General features: G+C 46.1%; 1 protein-coding gene across 5 annotated transcripts; it reads right to left on the reverse strand.

The window, feature by feature from the left end:
- Positions 1–681: 681 nt before the first annotated feature.
- On the reverse strand, positions 682–4,188 carry TMEM42 (transmembrane protein 42). 5 transcript variants are annotated; one of them, XM_061397069.1, is made up of 3 exons: positions 3,935–4,188; positions 1,935–2,081; positions 682–912 (listed from the first exon to the last, which is right to left on the reverse strand). In XM_061397069.1, exons 1-3 carry the CDS (start codon positions 4,124–4,126, stop codon positions 859–861), a joined length of 393 nt encoding a protein of 130 aa, XP_061253053.1. In that variant the 5' UTR covers positions 4,127–4,188; the 3' UTR covers positions 682–858. The 5 variants fall into 5 exon arrangements, with proteins under 5 accessions (XP_061253053.1, XP_061253052.1, XP_061253049.1 ...); XM_061397068.1 differs by having other exon boundaries at positions 682–915; positions 3,935–4,187; XM_061397065.1 differs by having other exon boundaries at positions 682–1,502; positions 3,935–4,187.
- Between the last annotated feature and the right edge of the window lie 13,272 nt (positions 4,189–17,460).

A 17,460-nucleotide genomic window follows, 5' to 3' on the forward strand; every position in this document is an offset into this window, starting at 1 on the left:
TTGGCAGGATACGACTTCCTTGTTTTTTGCCACCAGTAGGCGAGTTGGAATTTAAATCCTCTCAGTATTAAAAAACAAAACCAGTCTGCATAATGGATGATGTTTGCTGTAACTTCTGCCTCTTGGAGTCTCAGGAGAGAGATGACAGATGGAGACACACTGGTAGGGTTTTAAAAGGCAAAGTTGCTCTTATACCGAAGTTAGCGATAGTTGCTAAGGCTCTCTTGTGAGACCATCAGCCTATGACTTTTCAGCTTGTGTGTGGATTTCTGGCAGCGGCGGGGGGCGACTGTCCAATCAGGACTCAAAAATGACAAGACGGCAACTTCCCTGGGGCAGGGGGTGGTCCAGTGGTTAGGACTCTGTGCTCTCACTGCCAAGGACCAGGGTTCAATCCCTGCTCAGGGAACTAAAATCCCAGAGGCCAAGTGGTGCAGCCATAACATAACATAAAATATTGTAAGAGATATGGACAGATATGCTCCTGAATTTGAAGAACACTTGCCTGGGTAGAGTCAGGAAGGAACTGGCAGGCAGAGAGTAGCCAAGTCCCAGGCCTGGAAGTGGGGATGGGATTTCAACTTCCCTCCGAGAACTACAGCTCACCCCAGTTGCTCTTACTCCAAAAAAATGAGGAAAGGAAAAAAATCAGGACAGAATTGAGATCACACACCTGGCAGCTTAAACTTAGAAAACAAAGCATTTATTAATGCAGTTTTTCTTCTCTTGCTTTAATACAGAAGCATGAGGCTGATGGTCTGGTGACATCGATGTGAAGCCAAAAGCCCAACCAGTCCTGATTCCAAAATCCCGTGACTGGCCTTCGTTAGGCAACAGGATTGCAGTTACAGTGTGGTCTCAAGTCCATACAGGAAGCTGACCAACCCCAGGGTCTCCTGCACCTGCCGGGGCCTGCTGGGTGGGCCGGGAAACATGAGAATCAACAGCACAGTGCAGACGGATGGAGGCGGCGGCTTCGGGCAGAACACTGCCGAGCTGTACTTCCCCTGACAGAAGCTGGAGCTGTCCACCCACAAGGCTTCTTGGTCATGGGCCCACTTCCCTGGGCAGCATCCTCCTCTGGCCCAGGGTCGGAAGGCTGAGCACCCAGATTGCCCTGAGCTGCGGTCCCCACATGCCAGCCCGAGCCTGAGCCGCCATGACTGTCTTTCCAGCGGGTCTGCCCAGCCGGCTGGTGCTACCGCTGCTTGTGCGGAAGGGGCTTCCTGGGCGGTGGGAGCTCCCTGTGGATCAGGGTGAGTCCACAGAGGATGAGGAACACTCCACCCCACCACAAGACCTCCTGGCACTCTCCGTACAACACAAAACCCAGGAAGGCCTGTGGGACAGAGACAGCTGTGAGGCTGGGTGGACACGTGCCTGCAGGGTGGGTGGGCACCACCTGACTCCCCTGTGGCCGAGTGCCTCCCAGGGCAGGAAGAAAGGTCTGGAGCTGGAAGTCTTGGGCCTGAAACCCAGCTGTGATCTTCAACAAGTCTCACCTGTAGAAGTGGGGCGGGTATCTCCTCATGGCACTGGACCAGCAGAGGGAACAAGAGAGGCCAGCAGAGGCCAGCAGCCAGGCCCTGCACACAGCCGGCCCAGCACGCCCGCCCTGCTTGGACTGCACGCTGACTGGCTCAGCCCCACTGGGAGGGAAGAACCTCCACCCTCCATGTCTCCTGCCTGAGTTCACATATCCTTGTGGAGCAGCAAACAAATAGGCTTTCGACAGCTGGACTTCCTTGCCATCTAACTTGAGAAGGTCACCAAGTTTGAGAGGTTGGAGGAGAAGCCACAGGGAGTCAAGATACCGCCCAACCTCTGCTTCGGTTCCTGTCCCTTCTCCTAGGTGGGAAAGCAGGTGTTGCCCAAGGACAACCCACCCAGAACCCAGGTTTGGGACAGAGGAACCATACACTCAGGCTACTCACCGAGTTGAGGATGTTTGAAAAAGTCACTGTGACAGATGCAATGGCTGAAGACATAGACAAACTGAGGCCCCGGCTAAAGAACGTCCACATCAGAGAATTGGTGGTAGCCATCATAATAATGCCTAAGACGCAGAAGCCCACGTTCACCTGCAGGAGAAAGGATCACTGCAGCCATGGTCAGCCCTGGACAAGCTTGACCAGCAGCCACCCTTACAGCCACCCAGGGTCACAGTCACTGCTGGCAGCCAGGCCACCACAGCCTGGGGGTCCTCAGAGCTTTCTTGCATAGGACTTCACTTAACCCTCAGCCAGTGGCACACTCATTTAACAGCTGAAACAAACTCAGAGAAGACATTTATTTGGCCATTGTACTAACCATGTGACCTTGGGCAGAAGTAAAGTGCTAATTCATATCCCGTTATCTCCTATTGAACACCAGTCTGTTATGGCCCTACAGTGACCAGCACAGCGGGGGAAGTTCAGTCCTAGTGGGCCAAGTAGTTACCCCAGTCTGAGTAAATGAGGGGCAGGGTCCTCACATGCCAGAATCAGGTAACACAGGAATTGGTGGTCTCCCTGCTGTCTGATGCAGCCTATAAGCCACTCAGCCAGGTCCCACCAGGCATTCTTGAGCTTTTACTCGGTAGCAGGCCCTGGGCTAAGTGTTACAAGTACATTTTTATTTATTCCTTAACTTCATTTTACAGATAAGGAACCTGAGGCATTAAGGAGCTTGCCTGAAGTGCCACAGCTTGGGGGAGCCACCAGGATTCAGGCCCAGGCAGTGGGACTCCATGCTCTGAACTAGGACACAGCATGGGAAACCACACCTGGGACTGTCTGACTAGTGATCCCAGGTGTCTCTTGGAGAACATGCAGATTTCATTCATTCGTTTGTTTCAGGAGAGTACTGAGAGAACAGAGGATCTTTAGAAGCCTCCTACACAAAGGACATGCGGACCCCTTACTTGGTTTTGAGTTATTAACCTGCGTGCAGAGAGCCGCTTCCCCTGGGAATGGCACCCATCTACACCTCCTCTTCTTTCTCCTGACAGTTTTCCAGCAGCTGAATATATGGTGTCTTGAGGAAGGAGTGTCTCTGTATAATTTACACAGAAGCCCCATTATGTGCCAGCGGCAGCCTACTTATGTAAAGGCTTATGAAGGTCTGCTGCACAACTGAGAAAACAAGAAAACCTCATGGCTCATGGTTACTCATCTTACTTTGGACCACTTACTCCAATGAGAATTACACACATCAGGATACCAACCTCAAGCATGGCAGTGCCCACTGGATTAGCCCTTAACAGGCTTAAACCTAAAGAACCAGACTGTCTACTGTCTCAGTTGAGGACTAACCCTGAGTTGCAGCAGCTGCAATGAAAACTCTACCAAGCAGAACCTGGCCTATTTGACTTGAGATGGGACGTTAGCAGACGTGGGGAGGCAGTTCAAGAGTTCTCAGCATTGGGGAAATATCCAGAACGGTTGTCTCAATCTTCCTTTTATAGGACATCCCAAATTCCCAAGTTTCCTGGCAGGTGGGTTGACCAGTCAAAACACCCGTTAAAGACGGAGTTGGACAACAGGCTTCTCACCTTAAGAGTCACGTGGAGAGAAATGCTCAGGCACAAAGGGCTTAAAATGAGAGGTAGAGAGTGGATGTAGGAGGTGTGCGTCTTCCCCGAGAGTGAACTAGCCCAGTCGGAGGACAGATTTTTGGGGTCCCTGGTAAGGTAACAGGCCTCAGTCCCCAACGTCTCTTACCACCTACATTGGACGAGGGCTGGGCGTGATTCCGAGTCGAGGTATGCTCTTCTGCCCCCGCTGTTCTGCAGGGCCCGGTTACGGATGGGCCCCCCAACCCACCCCTCAAAACAGACCCGCGGGGGTCGGACGGCCCCAGCGCCGCCAGCCCCGCCCCGCCCCGGAGCCCCGCAGCGCCCCTCCTCCGCCTGGCCCCTCCCGCCGGCCCACCGCAGCAGCGCCCCCAGCTCGACCTCTCTGCCGAAGGCCAGCTTGGCGGAGGCGGCGGCCAAGGCCCCGAACGCGCCGGCGCACAGGCAGTTGAACACGCCCCAAAAGCGGCGCCGCATCGCGCCGGCCTGGAGGTGCGGGGGGAATCCGGCAGAGGTGTTAGGGTAGGCGGCGGCGCACACCCCTCCGCCTCCGGGCAGCGGTCTTCCCGCCATGGCGCTCGCAGCCACCTCTCGGGGTGCCAGCCAGCGGCTGGGCCGGAGGCGCGCGACGATTGGACGGCGGCCTCACGTGAGCGCCGCACCACGTGAGTGGGACGGCCAATTGCGGCTCCGGGATGGCCTCGAAGAGCGGGGCCGCCGCAGTCTTCCTGGCGGTGGTCGATTTTCCGCGTTAGGTTTAGGCTTTCGCAGGAGCACTCCTGCACCGATATATCCAAGGCTGACTGTGATCACTGTTGTAGAACAACTCCTCGTGACTCAGCAGTTTCAACCCCTGTTACTTGGTGGGGTCCAGCATCAGTTTCCCTTAAGAATTGTTTAAAATGCCTAATCCCAGGTTCTCTGCCCCACACCCATTGAATCAGAATCTACATTTTTAACAAAACCCCCAGGAGACTGACCTGCACCTCCTAGAAGTACAAAATGGAGAGATGCAGATGGGAGAGGGCGCTAGAGATCTGCAGGCTCAGTAAGAAAGCGGAGTTGGAGTTGAGGGCTGGGGAGGGAGGTTAGGGCTTCTGGCAGCTCAGATGGCCCAGATGGTTACATGCACATTGTAGGAAATTTAGAAAGTATAATTAGAAGAAAATCTCATCCATCATCACCCCACTGAGATACTCAGGATTGACATTACTTCCACTTTTCCATACACTTAAATACTGCTAAAATGTTTTCACTTAAGAAGTAGTACATTTCTCTGAAAACAAACTGTCGTTGGGAATTTCCTGGTGGTCTAGTGGTTAAGACTCTGCTACCACAGCATGGGGGGCACAGGCTTGATTCTTGGCTGGGAAACTTAAGACTGGCATGCCATGTGACAGGGACAAAAATAATTTAATTTTCAAAAGATATATGTGCTCAATTGTGTCCAACACTTCGAGGTCCCATAGGCTGTTCCAGCCAGGCTCCTCTGTCCATAGGATTCTCCGGGCAAGAATTCTGGAGTGGGTTGCCATTCCCTACTCCAGGAGAATCTTCCCCACCCAGGGATCCAACCCCCATCTCTTGAGTCTCATGCCTAATCCCCAGCACCTGTGAATGTGAATATATTTGGAAATGGGTCAACTGTAATCAAATTAAGATGAGGTCATTAGGGTGGGCTCTAATCTGACTACTGTCTTTAGAAGAGAGGAAGACACAGGGAAGAATGCCCTGTGACCACAGAAGCGGAGATTGGAACGCTGTATCTACAAGCCGAGAAACACAGGATTGCCAGCAACACCACAAGGTAAGAGAGGCATGGAACAGCTTGTACTCTTGAGGCGTGAGCCTTGCTAGCACCTGGATTTTAGACTTCTAGTCTCCAGAACCGGAGAAGGCAATGGCACCCCACTCCAGTACTCTTGCCTGGAAAATCCCATGGACAGAGGAGCCTGGTAGGCTGCAGTCCATGGGGTCGCTTAAAGTCAGGCACGACTAAGCAACTTCACTTTCACTTTTCACTTTCATGCATTGGAGAAGGAAATGGCAACCCACTCCAGTATTCTTGCCTGGAGAATCCCAGGGACAGAGGAGCCTAGTGGGCTGCCATCTATGGGGCCGCACAGAGTCGGACACGACTGAAGCGACTTAGCAGCAGCAGCAGCAGCAGCAGCAGTCTCCAGAACTGTGAGAGAATATGGTTTGGTTGTGTTAAGCCACCTGGTTTGTGCCAGTTCGTTGTGGCAGACCTAGGGAGCTCAAATAGCTGAGAGAACCCAAGCCTGTGTATTACCAGCTTCCCTAGTCCACCACCTTCTCCCACCTGCAAGGCTGCTGTCCCCTGTAAGATGCGGGGCCCTCCCGCTGATCCAGCTGGCCCTGTGGGTCACATAACTCCTATTGTTATGCTGTCCCCTGTAAGATGCGGGGCCCTCCCGCTGATCCAGCTGGCCCTGTGGGTCACATAACTCCTATTGTTATGCTGTCCCCTGTAAGATGCGGGGCCCTCCCGCTGATCCAGCTGGCCCTGTGGGTCACATAACTCCTACTGTTATGCTGTCCCCTGTAAGATGCGGGGCCCTCCCGCTGATCCAGCTGGCCCTGTGGGTCACATAACTCCTATTGTTATGCTGTCCCCTGTAAGATGCGGGGCCTCCCGCTGATCCAGCTGGCCCTGTGGGTCACATAACTCCTATTGTTATGCTGTCCCCTGTAAGATGCGGGGCCCTCCCGCTGATCCAGCTGGCCCTGTGGGTCACATAACTCCTATTGTTAAGTCAGTCACCACAAATCAGGGACCCCACTGATTCAGTCAGCACCCTTATATCACTTGACTCCCATATACTGATATTAAACCAGCCCCCTAAATCCATCACTCTCCCCTTCATGGAAGCATAATAAAGGAAAGAAAAAAGTGTCCAAAAGTAGTCAGTGCATCATCAAGGCTTCCTTTTTAGTATTCCTATAGAATGGCATTTTAATAGATTACAAATTTATTGAAGATGTACCTACATGGTAACAGTCTTGTTTTAAAGGGGGATATTAATTTTTGGTGTCTTGGGGCCTCCTCGGTGGTCCAGTGGTTAAGACTCCACACTTTGAATGCACCAATGCAGGGGCCATGGGTTTGATCCCTAAATGGCAACCCACTCCAGTATTCTTGCCTGGAAAATCCCATGGATGGAGGAGCCTGGTAGGCTATAGTCCATGGGGTTGCAAAGAGTCAGACATGACTGAGTGACTTTACTTTCTTCTTTCTTTCTTGGGAAACAGAAACACACACACACAATCATTTTCAAGATGCATCAATAGTAATTGTTTTATGTTATTGACATAGAGCTTATATATTACCTTTTAGAATGCCATGACACTTTAAAAAGTTTTAGATCTCTATGAGGATACATATAAAATATGTATGTGTGTATATATATGCACACACACATGTTAGTTTTCAAACCCATCTGAAGTATAATTTGACTGAAGCAAAAAATCGTATGTCAAAGAATCAGTAAAAGCAAACGAACTTGCTCCAAACCTTCTGATGCCAGTGGATTTCCTGCTCACTGTGAGGTCATGTCCCATTAATCTCCATCATATCTCTGCCTTCAGCTTCTGCTCCTCTCTCCTTCCTCACTCACTGGCCTCCTTATGTACCCAAGTGATAACTGGAGTATTCCAGATTTAGAATATTTGCATTTCTTCTCTCTGGGTTACTTTCCCCCCGACATCCACATGGCTTGCTGGATAACCATCTTATTTATTCAAATGTCACTTTCTCAGGGCCTTTATGGTTTCCTCTATGTTTGAAAATACAGGGAATTCCCTAGTGGTCCAGTGGTTAGGACTTGGTGCTTTCACTGTTGGGACCCAGCCTTGATCCCTGGTCAGGGAATTAGGTCTTCCCGAAGGAAATGGCAACCCACTCCAGTATTCTTGCCTGGAGAATCCCATGGACAGAGGAGCCTGGTGGGCTACAGTCCATGGGGTCGCAAAGAGTCAGACATGACTGAGCGACTTCACTTTCACTCTCCCTCATTTAGTTTTTCTTCTCACCATTATCACTTTCTAAATACACATTTTATTTTAATTTTGCTTGTTATCCGTTCTCTTGTTTAATTTTCCGCACTAGAATGTAAGGATATACGCTGCAAAAATTTATGATTTTTTTTTTTTTTTGCTGTGGTTTCCCTGGAGCCTAGATCTGTATCAGTCAATATTTGTTGAATGAATGAATGAACAGCTATAAAACAGATACAAAGAGACAATGCACAGGGTTTCGATGCTGTACTGTGTGTGGTGAGATTGTTGGAACTAGAGTTTAGGGCCAAGAAGAAACCGGGACCTAAATATTCATCAATAGTAAAAAATTGGTTAGTGTTTTTAAAGTTATTGACAGAGACCATAATAGTAACCATTTTTTCCCCTTGCTTAATGTTTGCCTTTCTTAACATTATGTTGTGTGTATTAAAAAGGGGGTTATGATACTTTAAAGGAGGGTCAGGTTAGAATGCGCTTCCATCATGAGTTCAAGAAAGAAAGGTCTGGAACACTGCTATAGGACAAGACTGAAGTATTTGTTTTTAGAAAGAGAGAGAAAGGAAGGGAGGAAGGCAGGCAGGAAGGAAGTGATAGGGACAGAGTAAGGATGAGGTCATTGTTTTGTCATCGTTCGTGCGCATGCTCAGTCGCGTCCGACACCTTGCAACCCCATGGACTGTAACCCGCCAGGCTTCTCTGTCTGTGGAGTTTCCCAGGCAAGAGTACAGGAGTGGGTTGCCTTTTCCTTCTCCAGGAGATGTTCCCGACCCAGGATCGAACACATGTATCTTACATCTCCTGCATTGGCAGGCGAGTTCTTTACCACTAGCACCACTTGGGAAGTCCAGGTAATTATTAATAAATAGTTGATTCCACTAGGGGATTCTAGTAAAGAAAAAAGTACGGGAGACCCCTGTAAGTTACTGATCACTGAAGAAAGCAGGCTTGTTCAGCAACAAAACTGTGCACCATCAGCATGAGACATGCCCGAAAACAATCAGACAACTGTGGCGTGAGACCCACATCCTGCCCCGTGAGCTCAGTAAATTAATGATTCCTCTGCGCACACTAAAAACAAACATATAAGGGAAAGGTGATATACTAAAACGTGAGACGATTTACCGTTTCAGTCATGTGCCGCTGCCTTTTCACTCATTTCCATTGCGCAGTGACAGTCCTGGCTTGACATGTAGGGACAAGGAAACTCCTCCTCTCACCCGCCTGTCTGTAAGCCTCACAAGCGTCCTATTGTAGTAAATCACTTCCTATCTATCGCTTTGCCTCTTGTAGACATGGATTTGATTCCTGGTCCGGGAAGATCCCACATGCCGCGCAGCAGCTAAGCCTGTGTGACATAGTTATTGAGCCTGTGCCCTAGAGCCTGGGAGCCGCAACTGAAGCCCACGCCCCAGAGCCCGTGCTCCACAAGAGAGACCACTGCGACGAGAAGCCCGAGCACCGCCTAGAGAGTAGCCCCTGCCTGCCGCAGTTAGGGAAAAGACCGAGCAGCAACGGAAACCCAGCACAGCCAAAAATAACTAAATAACAGTATTTAAAAAACAAACAAACAGAAAGCCAGGAGTCCGAGCAGATGGCAGACAAGGGTTGTAGAGAAGCATCTTACTGGGGTCTGCATTTGTTTATTTTTTTAATTTATTATAGAACAAAGAAAAAGCGGGCTGAGGAGCCGAAGTAAGAAGACCAGTGAAAGTGGTTGCAAAGATGCCCTGGTTTAGGCCTGACACCGGGAGGGAGTGTGTTAATTTCTTCTTGCTGTCAGCCATTCCCAGGTGAACTGAATAAAGGTATTGTAGTTTAATCTTCAGGCACATCGGGGGAAGGGTTCCCAGAGAGGAGCCGCTGGGAACTTATATATTTTAAGCTTATATATTTTAAGCTATAGGCAACATCCCTTTAATGATTAACTTGTCGCAAAAGCAATAGAGAACAAAGGCGAAAGTAAAAGAAACAGACCTATTACAGAGGCAGATTTATGGATTACCTAATCCAGCCTAATTCATTTCATGAACTTTTCCTTAGGTAAAGGTTATTCTGCTGGCCTGGATGTAAATAACCATCAGTTTGTCTTCAGAATCATGTCTGAATTACCACAATATATTGAGGCTTTTCTTGCTGTATCAGAGGAGCTAACGAAAGGCAGTTCTGATCAGGCCAAAGATAAAACTGGGAAACTCACTATCATATGGAAAATACGGGGGCACCATAACTGAACTTGGTTTCATGGATTTAAGAACAGCGAGCTGCAGGATATTCTGATAGAGAGGCATGTTGTAAGAGATGAAGGGAAATTCTGGCTCTGAGGAAGGAAGGGCCCTGTCCAGAGTCTGTCAGGATAGACTCAGCAGAGCTTGAACCAAAGTGATTGTAAGAGGGTCCTAGATCCGGTGTTTGTATGCTATTTATTTTTATTACTTCATGCTTCTATTCAGCTACTGTTTTTGAAGCCCTACTATGAGCCAGTTACCGTTCTAAGCGCTGTGCATATATCGCATTAAAAACAATCCCTGCTTTCTTCCCTTCTAAGGAGGGGAGACTGATATTAAGAAATAATTTACACGTGCAGAGCTGGGCTGATAGGTTGAGAGCAGCTGCGGTGTAGGTGGGACTCAGCGAAGGGTTGGCTCCGGAGCTCAAATCTGCAGGGGAAGGAGGGGTGAGGAGACCAGAGGAAAGAAGGCTCTAGACTCAAGAGTGAGCGAGTGTGAGTCTCCAAGGAGGGGCCACCTGATCTGTTTGAGGAACGCTGGGAGGTCAGTGTGGTCAGAGTCCAAGAAGCAACAGGGAGATTAGCAGGGCGGCGAGGAGGAGCCCAGACTTAGAGGGCCTTCGGCTGCTTGAATTGTGGACAAGGCCTGATGCCACGTGAAGACCTTGAATGGTGTATCTGAGAAGGCCCAGTCCGGCTCCTGTGTTCATGGTAGGCATCAGGGTATGAGGGTGGAAAGAAGGGGCTTGTTTGAGGTTCCTGTGGGAAGCAGGCAAGGGAGGCTGGGGGATTTGACCAGAGCATCGGTGAAGGGTCGCGTGAGGGGTACTCAGAGTTACTGACTGGATGCTTGCTGAGTTGGAGGAAAGGAAAGAGTTAAAGGCGTTTCCATAGCTTTTGTCTTGAGAACTAGAGGAATGAAGCTGGCGTTTCCTGAAATGTGTGTTGTGCTCAGTCACGGCTGACTCTTTCCGACCCCTTGGCCTGTAGCCCTTGGAGCTTCTCTGTCCATGGGATTTTCCAGGCAAGAGTACTGGAGTGGGTTGCCATCTCCTTCCAGGGGATCTTCCCGACCCAGGGGTCGACCCTGCGTCTCCTCCATTGGCAGGCAGGTTCTTTATCGCTATGCCACCTGGGAAGCCTTCCTGAAATAGGAAGACCCCATGAAAGGCAAGTTCAAGTCATCTCTTTTAATATAGAGTTCCGTGTGTGTGTGTGTCTTCCCTTTGTAATTTATTGCTTACCTGTTGAAAAACTAGATTGTATGATGTATATGGTTTTCCACAATGTGGATTTTGCGGATTATTTCCCTGTGGTGCCGTTTAACATGTTCCCCTTTCCTCTGTTTTCTAGAAGTTGCCAGGTGGGGACGCTTGATGAAGTTCATGTCTGGTTTGTGTCCGTTTCACCGTAGTGCTGTGTGTGGCCCTCCGCTCTCAGGCTTCTCAGTTCACGTGTGGCTCTGTTAGCAGCCGTGGATGTCCTCCCTGCTGTGTTCAGTCACTCAGTTGTGTCCGACTCTTCACAACCCTGTGGACTGTAGCCCTCTGTCTGTGGCATTCTCCAGGCAAGGATACTGGAGTGAGTTGCCATTTCCTTCTCCAGGATAATCCTCCTTCAGTTCAGTTCAGTTGCTCAATCATGTCCAACTCTTTGCGACCCCATGAATCGCAGCACGCCAGGCCTTCCTGTCCATCACCAACTCCCAGAGTTCACTCAGACTCACGTCCATCGAGTGAGTGATGCCATCCAGCCATCTCATTCTCTGTTGTCCCCTTCTCCTCCTGCCCCCAATCCCTCCCAGCATCAGAGTCTTTTCCAATGAGTCAACTCTTTGCATGAGGTGGCCAAAGTACTGGAGTTTCAGCTTTAGCATCATTCCCTCCAAAGAAATCCTAGGGCTGATCTCCTTTAGGATGGACTGGTTGGATCTCCTTGTAGTCCAAGGGACTCTTAAGAGTCTTCTCCAACACCACAGTTCAAAAGCATCAATTCTTCAGTGCTCAGCTTTCTTTATAGTCCAGCTCTCACATCCATATATGACTACTGGAAAAACCATAGCTTTGACTAGATGGATGTTTGTAAAGTAATGTCTCTGCTTCTTAGTATGCTCTCTAGGTTGGTCATAGCTTTTCTTCCAAGGAGCAAGAGTCTTTTAATTTCATGGCTGCTGTCACCATCTGCAGTGATTTTGGAGTCCCAAAAAATAAAGTCTCTCAGTGTTTTCATTGTTTCCCCATCTATTTGCCATGAAATGATGGGACCGAATGCCATGATCTTAGTTTTCTGAATGTTGAGATTTAAGCCAACTTTTCCACTCTCCTCTTTCGCTTTCACCAAGAGGCTCTTCAGTTCTTCTCTTTCTGCCATAAGGGTGGTGGTATCTGCATATCTGAAGTTATTGACATTTCTCCTGGCAATCTTGATTCCCGCTTGTGCTTCATCCAGCCTGGCATGTTGCATGATGTCCTCTGCATAGAAGTTAAATAAGCAGGGTGACAATATACAGCCTTGATGTTCCCCTTTCCCGATTTGGAACCGGCCTGTTGTTCCATGTCCAGTTTTAACTGTTGCTTCTTGACCTGCATTCAGATTTCTCAGGAGGCAGGTAAGGTGGTCTGATATTCCCATCTCTTGAAGAATTTTCCACAGTTTGTTGTGATCCACACAGTCAAAGGCTTTGGCATAGTCAATAAAGCAGAAGTAGATGTTTTTCTGAAACTCTCTTGCTTTTTCAATGATCCAGCAGATGTTGGCAATTTGATCTCTGGTTCCTCTGCCCTTTCTAAATCCAACTTGAACATCTGGAAGTTCATGGTTCATGTACTGTTGAAGTCTGGCTTGGAGAATTTTGAGCATTACTTTGCTAGCGTTTGAGTTGAGTGCAATTGTGCGGTAGTTTGAACATTCTTCGGCTTTGCCTTTCTTTGGAATTGAAATGAAAACTGACCTTTTCAGTTCTGTGGCCACTGCTGAGTTTTCCAAATGTGCTGGCATATTGAGTGCAGCACTTTAATAGCATCATCTTTTAGGCTTTGAAATAGCTCAACTGGAGTTCTGTCACCTCCACTAGCTTTGTTCATAGTGATGTCCTTTTCATCATAGGGGACTGGAATGCAAAAATATGAAGTCAAGATACCTGCAGTAACAGGAAAATTTGGCCTTGGAGTACAAAATGAAGCAGGGCAAAGGCTAACAGAGTTTTGCAAAGAGAACACACTGGTCATAGCAAACACCCTCTTCCAGCAACACAAGAGAAGACTCTACACGTGGACATCACCAGATGGTCAATACCAAAATGAGATTGATTATATTCTTTGCAGCCAAAGATGGAGAAGCTGTCTATAGTCAGCAAAAACGAGACTGGAAGCTGACTCAGATCATGAACTCCTTATTGCAAAATTCAGACTTAAATTGAAGAAAGTAGGGAAAATCACTAGACCAGGTATGACCTAAATCAAATCCCTTATGATTATACAGTGGAAGTGACAAATAGATTCAAGGCATTAGACCTGATAGAAGTGCCTGAAGAACTATGAGCGGAGGTTCATGACATTGTACAGGAGGCAGTGATCAAGACATCCCCAAGAAAAGAAATGCAAAAAGGCAAAATGGTTGTCTGAGAAGGTCTTACAAATAGCTTAGAAAAGAAGAGAAGCCAGAGGCAAAGGAGAAAAGGAAAGATACACCCATCTGAATGCAGAGTTCCAAAGAATAGCAAGAAGAGATAAGAAAGCCTTCCTCCGTGATCAATGCAAAGAAATAGAGGAAAACAATAGAATGGGAAAGACTAGAGATGTCTTCAAGAAAATGAGAGATACCAAGGGAACATTTCATGCAAAGATGGGCACAATAAAGGACAGCAATGGAATGGACCTAACAGAAGCAGAAGATATTAAGAAAAGGTGGCAAGAATACACAGGAAAAAAAAAAAAAAGTCCAGTGGTGTGGTTAATTACCCTAATAGTCCAGTCTGCAAAGTGCAGGCAGCTCTGAAAGTAAAATGCAACCACTTGGTTTTCTGGGAAAGGAAGCTAAGAATGCATGATTTTAAAAAATTCCACTGTTTCTATAGATTTGTTTTCAATTTTCTATGCGTGTGTGTGTGTGTGAGTGAGTGTGTGTGAGTGTGTGTGTGAGTGTGAGTGAGTGTGTGTGTGAGTGTGTGTGTGTGTGTGTGTGTGTGTGTCTATGCTTCTGGTAGTTGTTTTGGGCAAAAATTTACCAGAGTTCTTTGTGAACCTTCAAGTAATTCCCTTTGAGTTATTCATTTCTAATTCATGTCTTTGGCAGATGAAAGAATTCCAGAGCTGTCTGCAGGTAAACAAATAGCACACAGAATAGAGAGTTTAGAGCTCTTTGTTTGTTTGTTTAAGTGTTTATTTGTCTGCATCGAGCCTGTGCCATCTCCCTTGTGTCATGTGGGATCTTTGGGCTCCGCAGTTGAGGCTCTCGGGCTTAGCTGCTCTGTGGCGTGTGAGATCTGAGTTCCTGACCAGGGGTCGAACTCAAGTCCCCTGCATTGAAAGGAGGATTCTTAACCACTGGATAAGCAGAGAATTCCCCGGGCAGTTGATTTTAAGCAAGTGTGAATGTCAGAATTTGCATGTTGCTTGTCACAGTGCTCATTGCTGTGATTCTGACTTGGTAGAACCTGGTTGAGGCACAGGAATGTTTGCTTTTAACAAATGTCCAGGGATCATTCTGTGACCCATACACTGAAAAATGCCATCTTGGGTTCACGGCGTGAGGTCTCTCATGTTGGATTTTAAGGTGGCAGTCTTGCATGTAGGACAAGGTTAAAGGGAACAGTAGAACTTGTCTGACCAATTGAAATAAAATGGCATATGTAACTACCTGTCCCTTCAGCTAAAATATAGTGGCGTAGCGGTATTTTTAAAATCCTTTTCAGAAACTAACTATTGTGCAGTGAATTTCAGCCTCCCCTTCTGAGTCATTTTTCACATCCCAATTCTTCTTTCCAGGCTAATTAATCAGTAGAAACCAGCTGAGACCACAAGGCGTGGTTGATACATCAAGTTTTCCTGTATTATTGTATTCTATATGTGTCATGGGGCTTTCCTGGTGGCTTAGATGGTAAAGAATCTGCCAGCAATGCAGGAGACCTGGGTTTGATCCCTGTATCTAAGTGGGACGGAACATGATTTAATATAAATCTTTAATTTGCTGTTTTAAGGAGCTAATGTTTGCTGTGATTGCTTTTCTCCCCCTCTTTCCTGGTAACATGCAATTTTAAACATCCATTTACTTATTCTTGAAACTGCTATGGTAGTACTTGTGACATGTGTTTGAATACAAAGTATATTTATCAGCATTGTGGCAATTAAAGTGAATATCAAATGGGTTTGTAATAGCACTTAAAATGTTATTGTTTTAAGAGTGTTACCATCAGGACTTCATTTGGGGTCTATAGTTTCTCTTGATGCTAATGATAAAGACTAGATTTTGTATGTATATGGACTTCATTTTTATTTTGATAAGTGTGTGGTTGTATCATACCATTAGCTAACAAATGTAGATTTACTCATTCATAGTTTCTCACAGCTTTTACAAGGATGGTAATACATGCCCTACAATGTATTTCTTCTTCTTGTTCAGTCGCTAAGTCATGTCCAGCTCTTTGTAACCCTGTGGGCTACAGCACGCCGGGCTCCCCTGTCCACCACTGTCTCTTTTTATTACTACAAAATTTTTAAAAAGAATCAATCTTACACTAATGATTTTGTCATTCTTAATGGTCATATCTAGTCTTGCAATGTAACTGTGCATTCCATTGTCCTTAATCAACTTTATAAAAGACGTAGAAACAAGACAAAGTTATTTGATTTCATATTAGTTTGAAAATAAATCGGTTCTTCTTAAACAAACAGAAAAACATTAATAGCTGCCCCAAACCATAGGATATCAACATGTTTTATGTTTCTATCCCTAGGACTGCAGATATACTGATACGTAAACTTAATAAGGAAATGGCAACCCACTCCAGTGTTCTTGCCTGGAGAATCCCAGGGCCCGGGGAGCCTGGTGGGCTGCCGTCTATGGGGTCGCACAGAGTCGGACACGACTAAAGCGACTTAGCAGCAGCAGCAGCAGACTTAATGAAAGGCAGAAACAATGAAATTCTCTAAATAATTCTTTATAGAATGAGATCTACTTCTGAAATAAATACCTTAATGACTTGAATTTGATAAAGTAGACACCAGGAGAAAGTTTCCTGTAGGTCCTACCTGAGTCAAATCTTAGTCAATCACCCTCATGCTTTTAGATGGCAAAATTATTTCTGTGTGTTTGGACAAGACCTCTCAGCCTGATTTAAAATGCTTATCTGTGTATCTTAGATGCACTGTTGCTGTGTATTTGTTCTATGAAACATTATTCTTTTTAATTAACAGTTTTCTGCTGAAGTATTTATTCCCTACATATATAAATATTTATTTAATTGCAGAGGTATAAAGTTGATATGTTTTCTATTTTTCTGACTATACTTAGTGTTGTTTTCATTGGTTCCCAGTGTTTTATGTCTTTTAATTTCTCCCTGTACTCTTGTTCTCGTAAGTCATAGTTTTATTACTACATCTGTTAAAAGAAGCAATATAAATTTTCCACCCCTTTGGGTAGTTTACTATTAGATTTTGTGTCTATTGAAAAGGAGTTATGTTCACAGTTTTTGCCTGTAAAGTAAGCTGCATAAAATTCAATATACATTAATAATACCAAACTGTGATTTATTGTCATCCAGAAGAGATGAAAACATGACTGTGACATTGTATATTTTTTTTGTCATTCTACTTCCTGGCTTTGTAGTTTTAGCAAAAAATTTTAGCAAAAAATTCTAAACTTTGGTGAAGCGATCAAGAAAGTGAATGTTCTGTTTTTCATATGCATTTTAAGAAACTATGATGTTTACCTCTTGAAAGAACATAGATAAAACATTGATCAACTGCACCTAAAGACTGGCATTTTCTGTGAGATCTATTATGACTAAATAGTATGTTAATCAAAAGATTATTTATCTAATTATTTGTTAAATCATTGTACTGAGATTGGAGGGTACAAAGAAATGGGACAAGCCAACAGGAGAGTAATAACTACAAGATAATATTAGAGAATAAAATCTAGTAATATTCCACACCCAGGCAACTAGCATCTTCGTAGAGGATACCGCAGTTAAAAGAGACAGCACAGAGGAGAATAGAGGCTGTTTCACCAACGTGGATAGAAGTTGATGAATGTCTCAGCTGGAATAATGGATGAATCAGTCCACAAATATTTTTTGTTTCTTGTGTATCAGGAATTGTGATGTCCCTGGAGAGAAAAGAGAGTATGAGGTTTGCAAAGAATGAACACCTGCTTGGAGAAAGGAGAAAAAGGAAAGGGTGTAGATTTTCATTAAATTCTATTGATCAATGCCATCCTTCACATTTTATCTCATTTAACTCTAAAAGTTATGCAAGTGGATTTTCTTATCTCCATTTCGCAAAATGCCTTCCTTGTTGGCTCAGACGGTAAAGAATCTGCCTCAGTGCAGGAGACTCGGGTTTGAGCCTTGGTTTGGGAAGATCCCCTGGAGAAGGGAATGGCTACCTGCTCCAGTATTCTTCTTTCTTGGAGAATTCCATGG

The sequence above is a fragment of the Bos javanicus genome, chromosome 22 (assembly GCF_032452875.1).
Source record: "Bos javanicus breed banteng chromosome 22, ARS-OSU_banteng_1.0, whole genome shotgun sequence".
Lineage (NCBI taxonomy): Eukaryota > Metazoa > Chordata > Mammalia > Artiodactyla > Bovidae > Bos > Bos javanicus.

Coding starts and splice junctions, on each gene's coding strand:
- TMEM42 (XM_061397065.1), bottom strand. CDS start 4,126: ATGGCGGGAAGACCGCTGCCCGGAGGCGGAGGGGTGTGCGCCGCCGCC. Junction 2,082..3,934: donor AGCTGGCCTTCGGCAGAGAG/GTCGAGCTGGGG, acceptor TTTCTCCTGCAG/GTGAACGTGGGCTTCTGCGT. Junction 1,503..1,934: donor TTTCAAACATCCTCAACTCG/GTGAGTAGCCTG, acceptor CCACTTCTACAG/GTGAGACTTGTTGAAGATCA.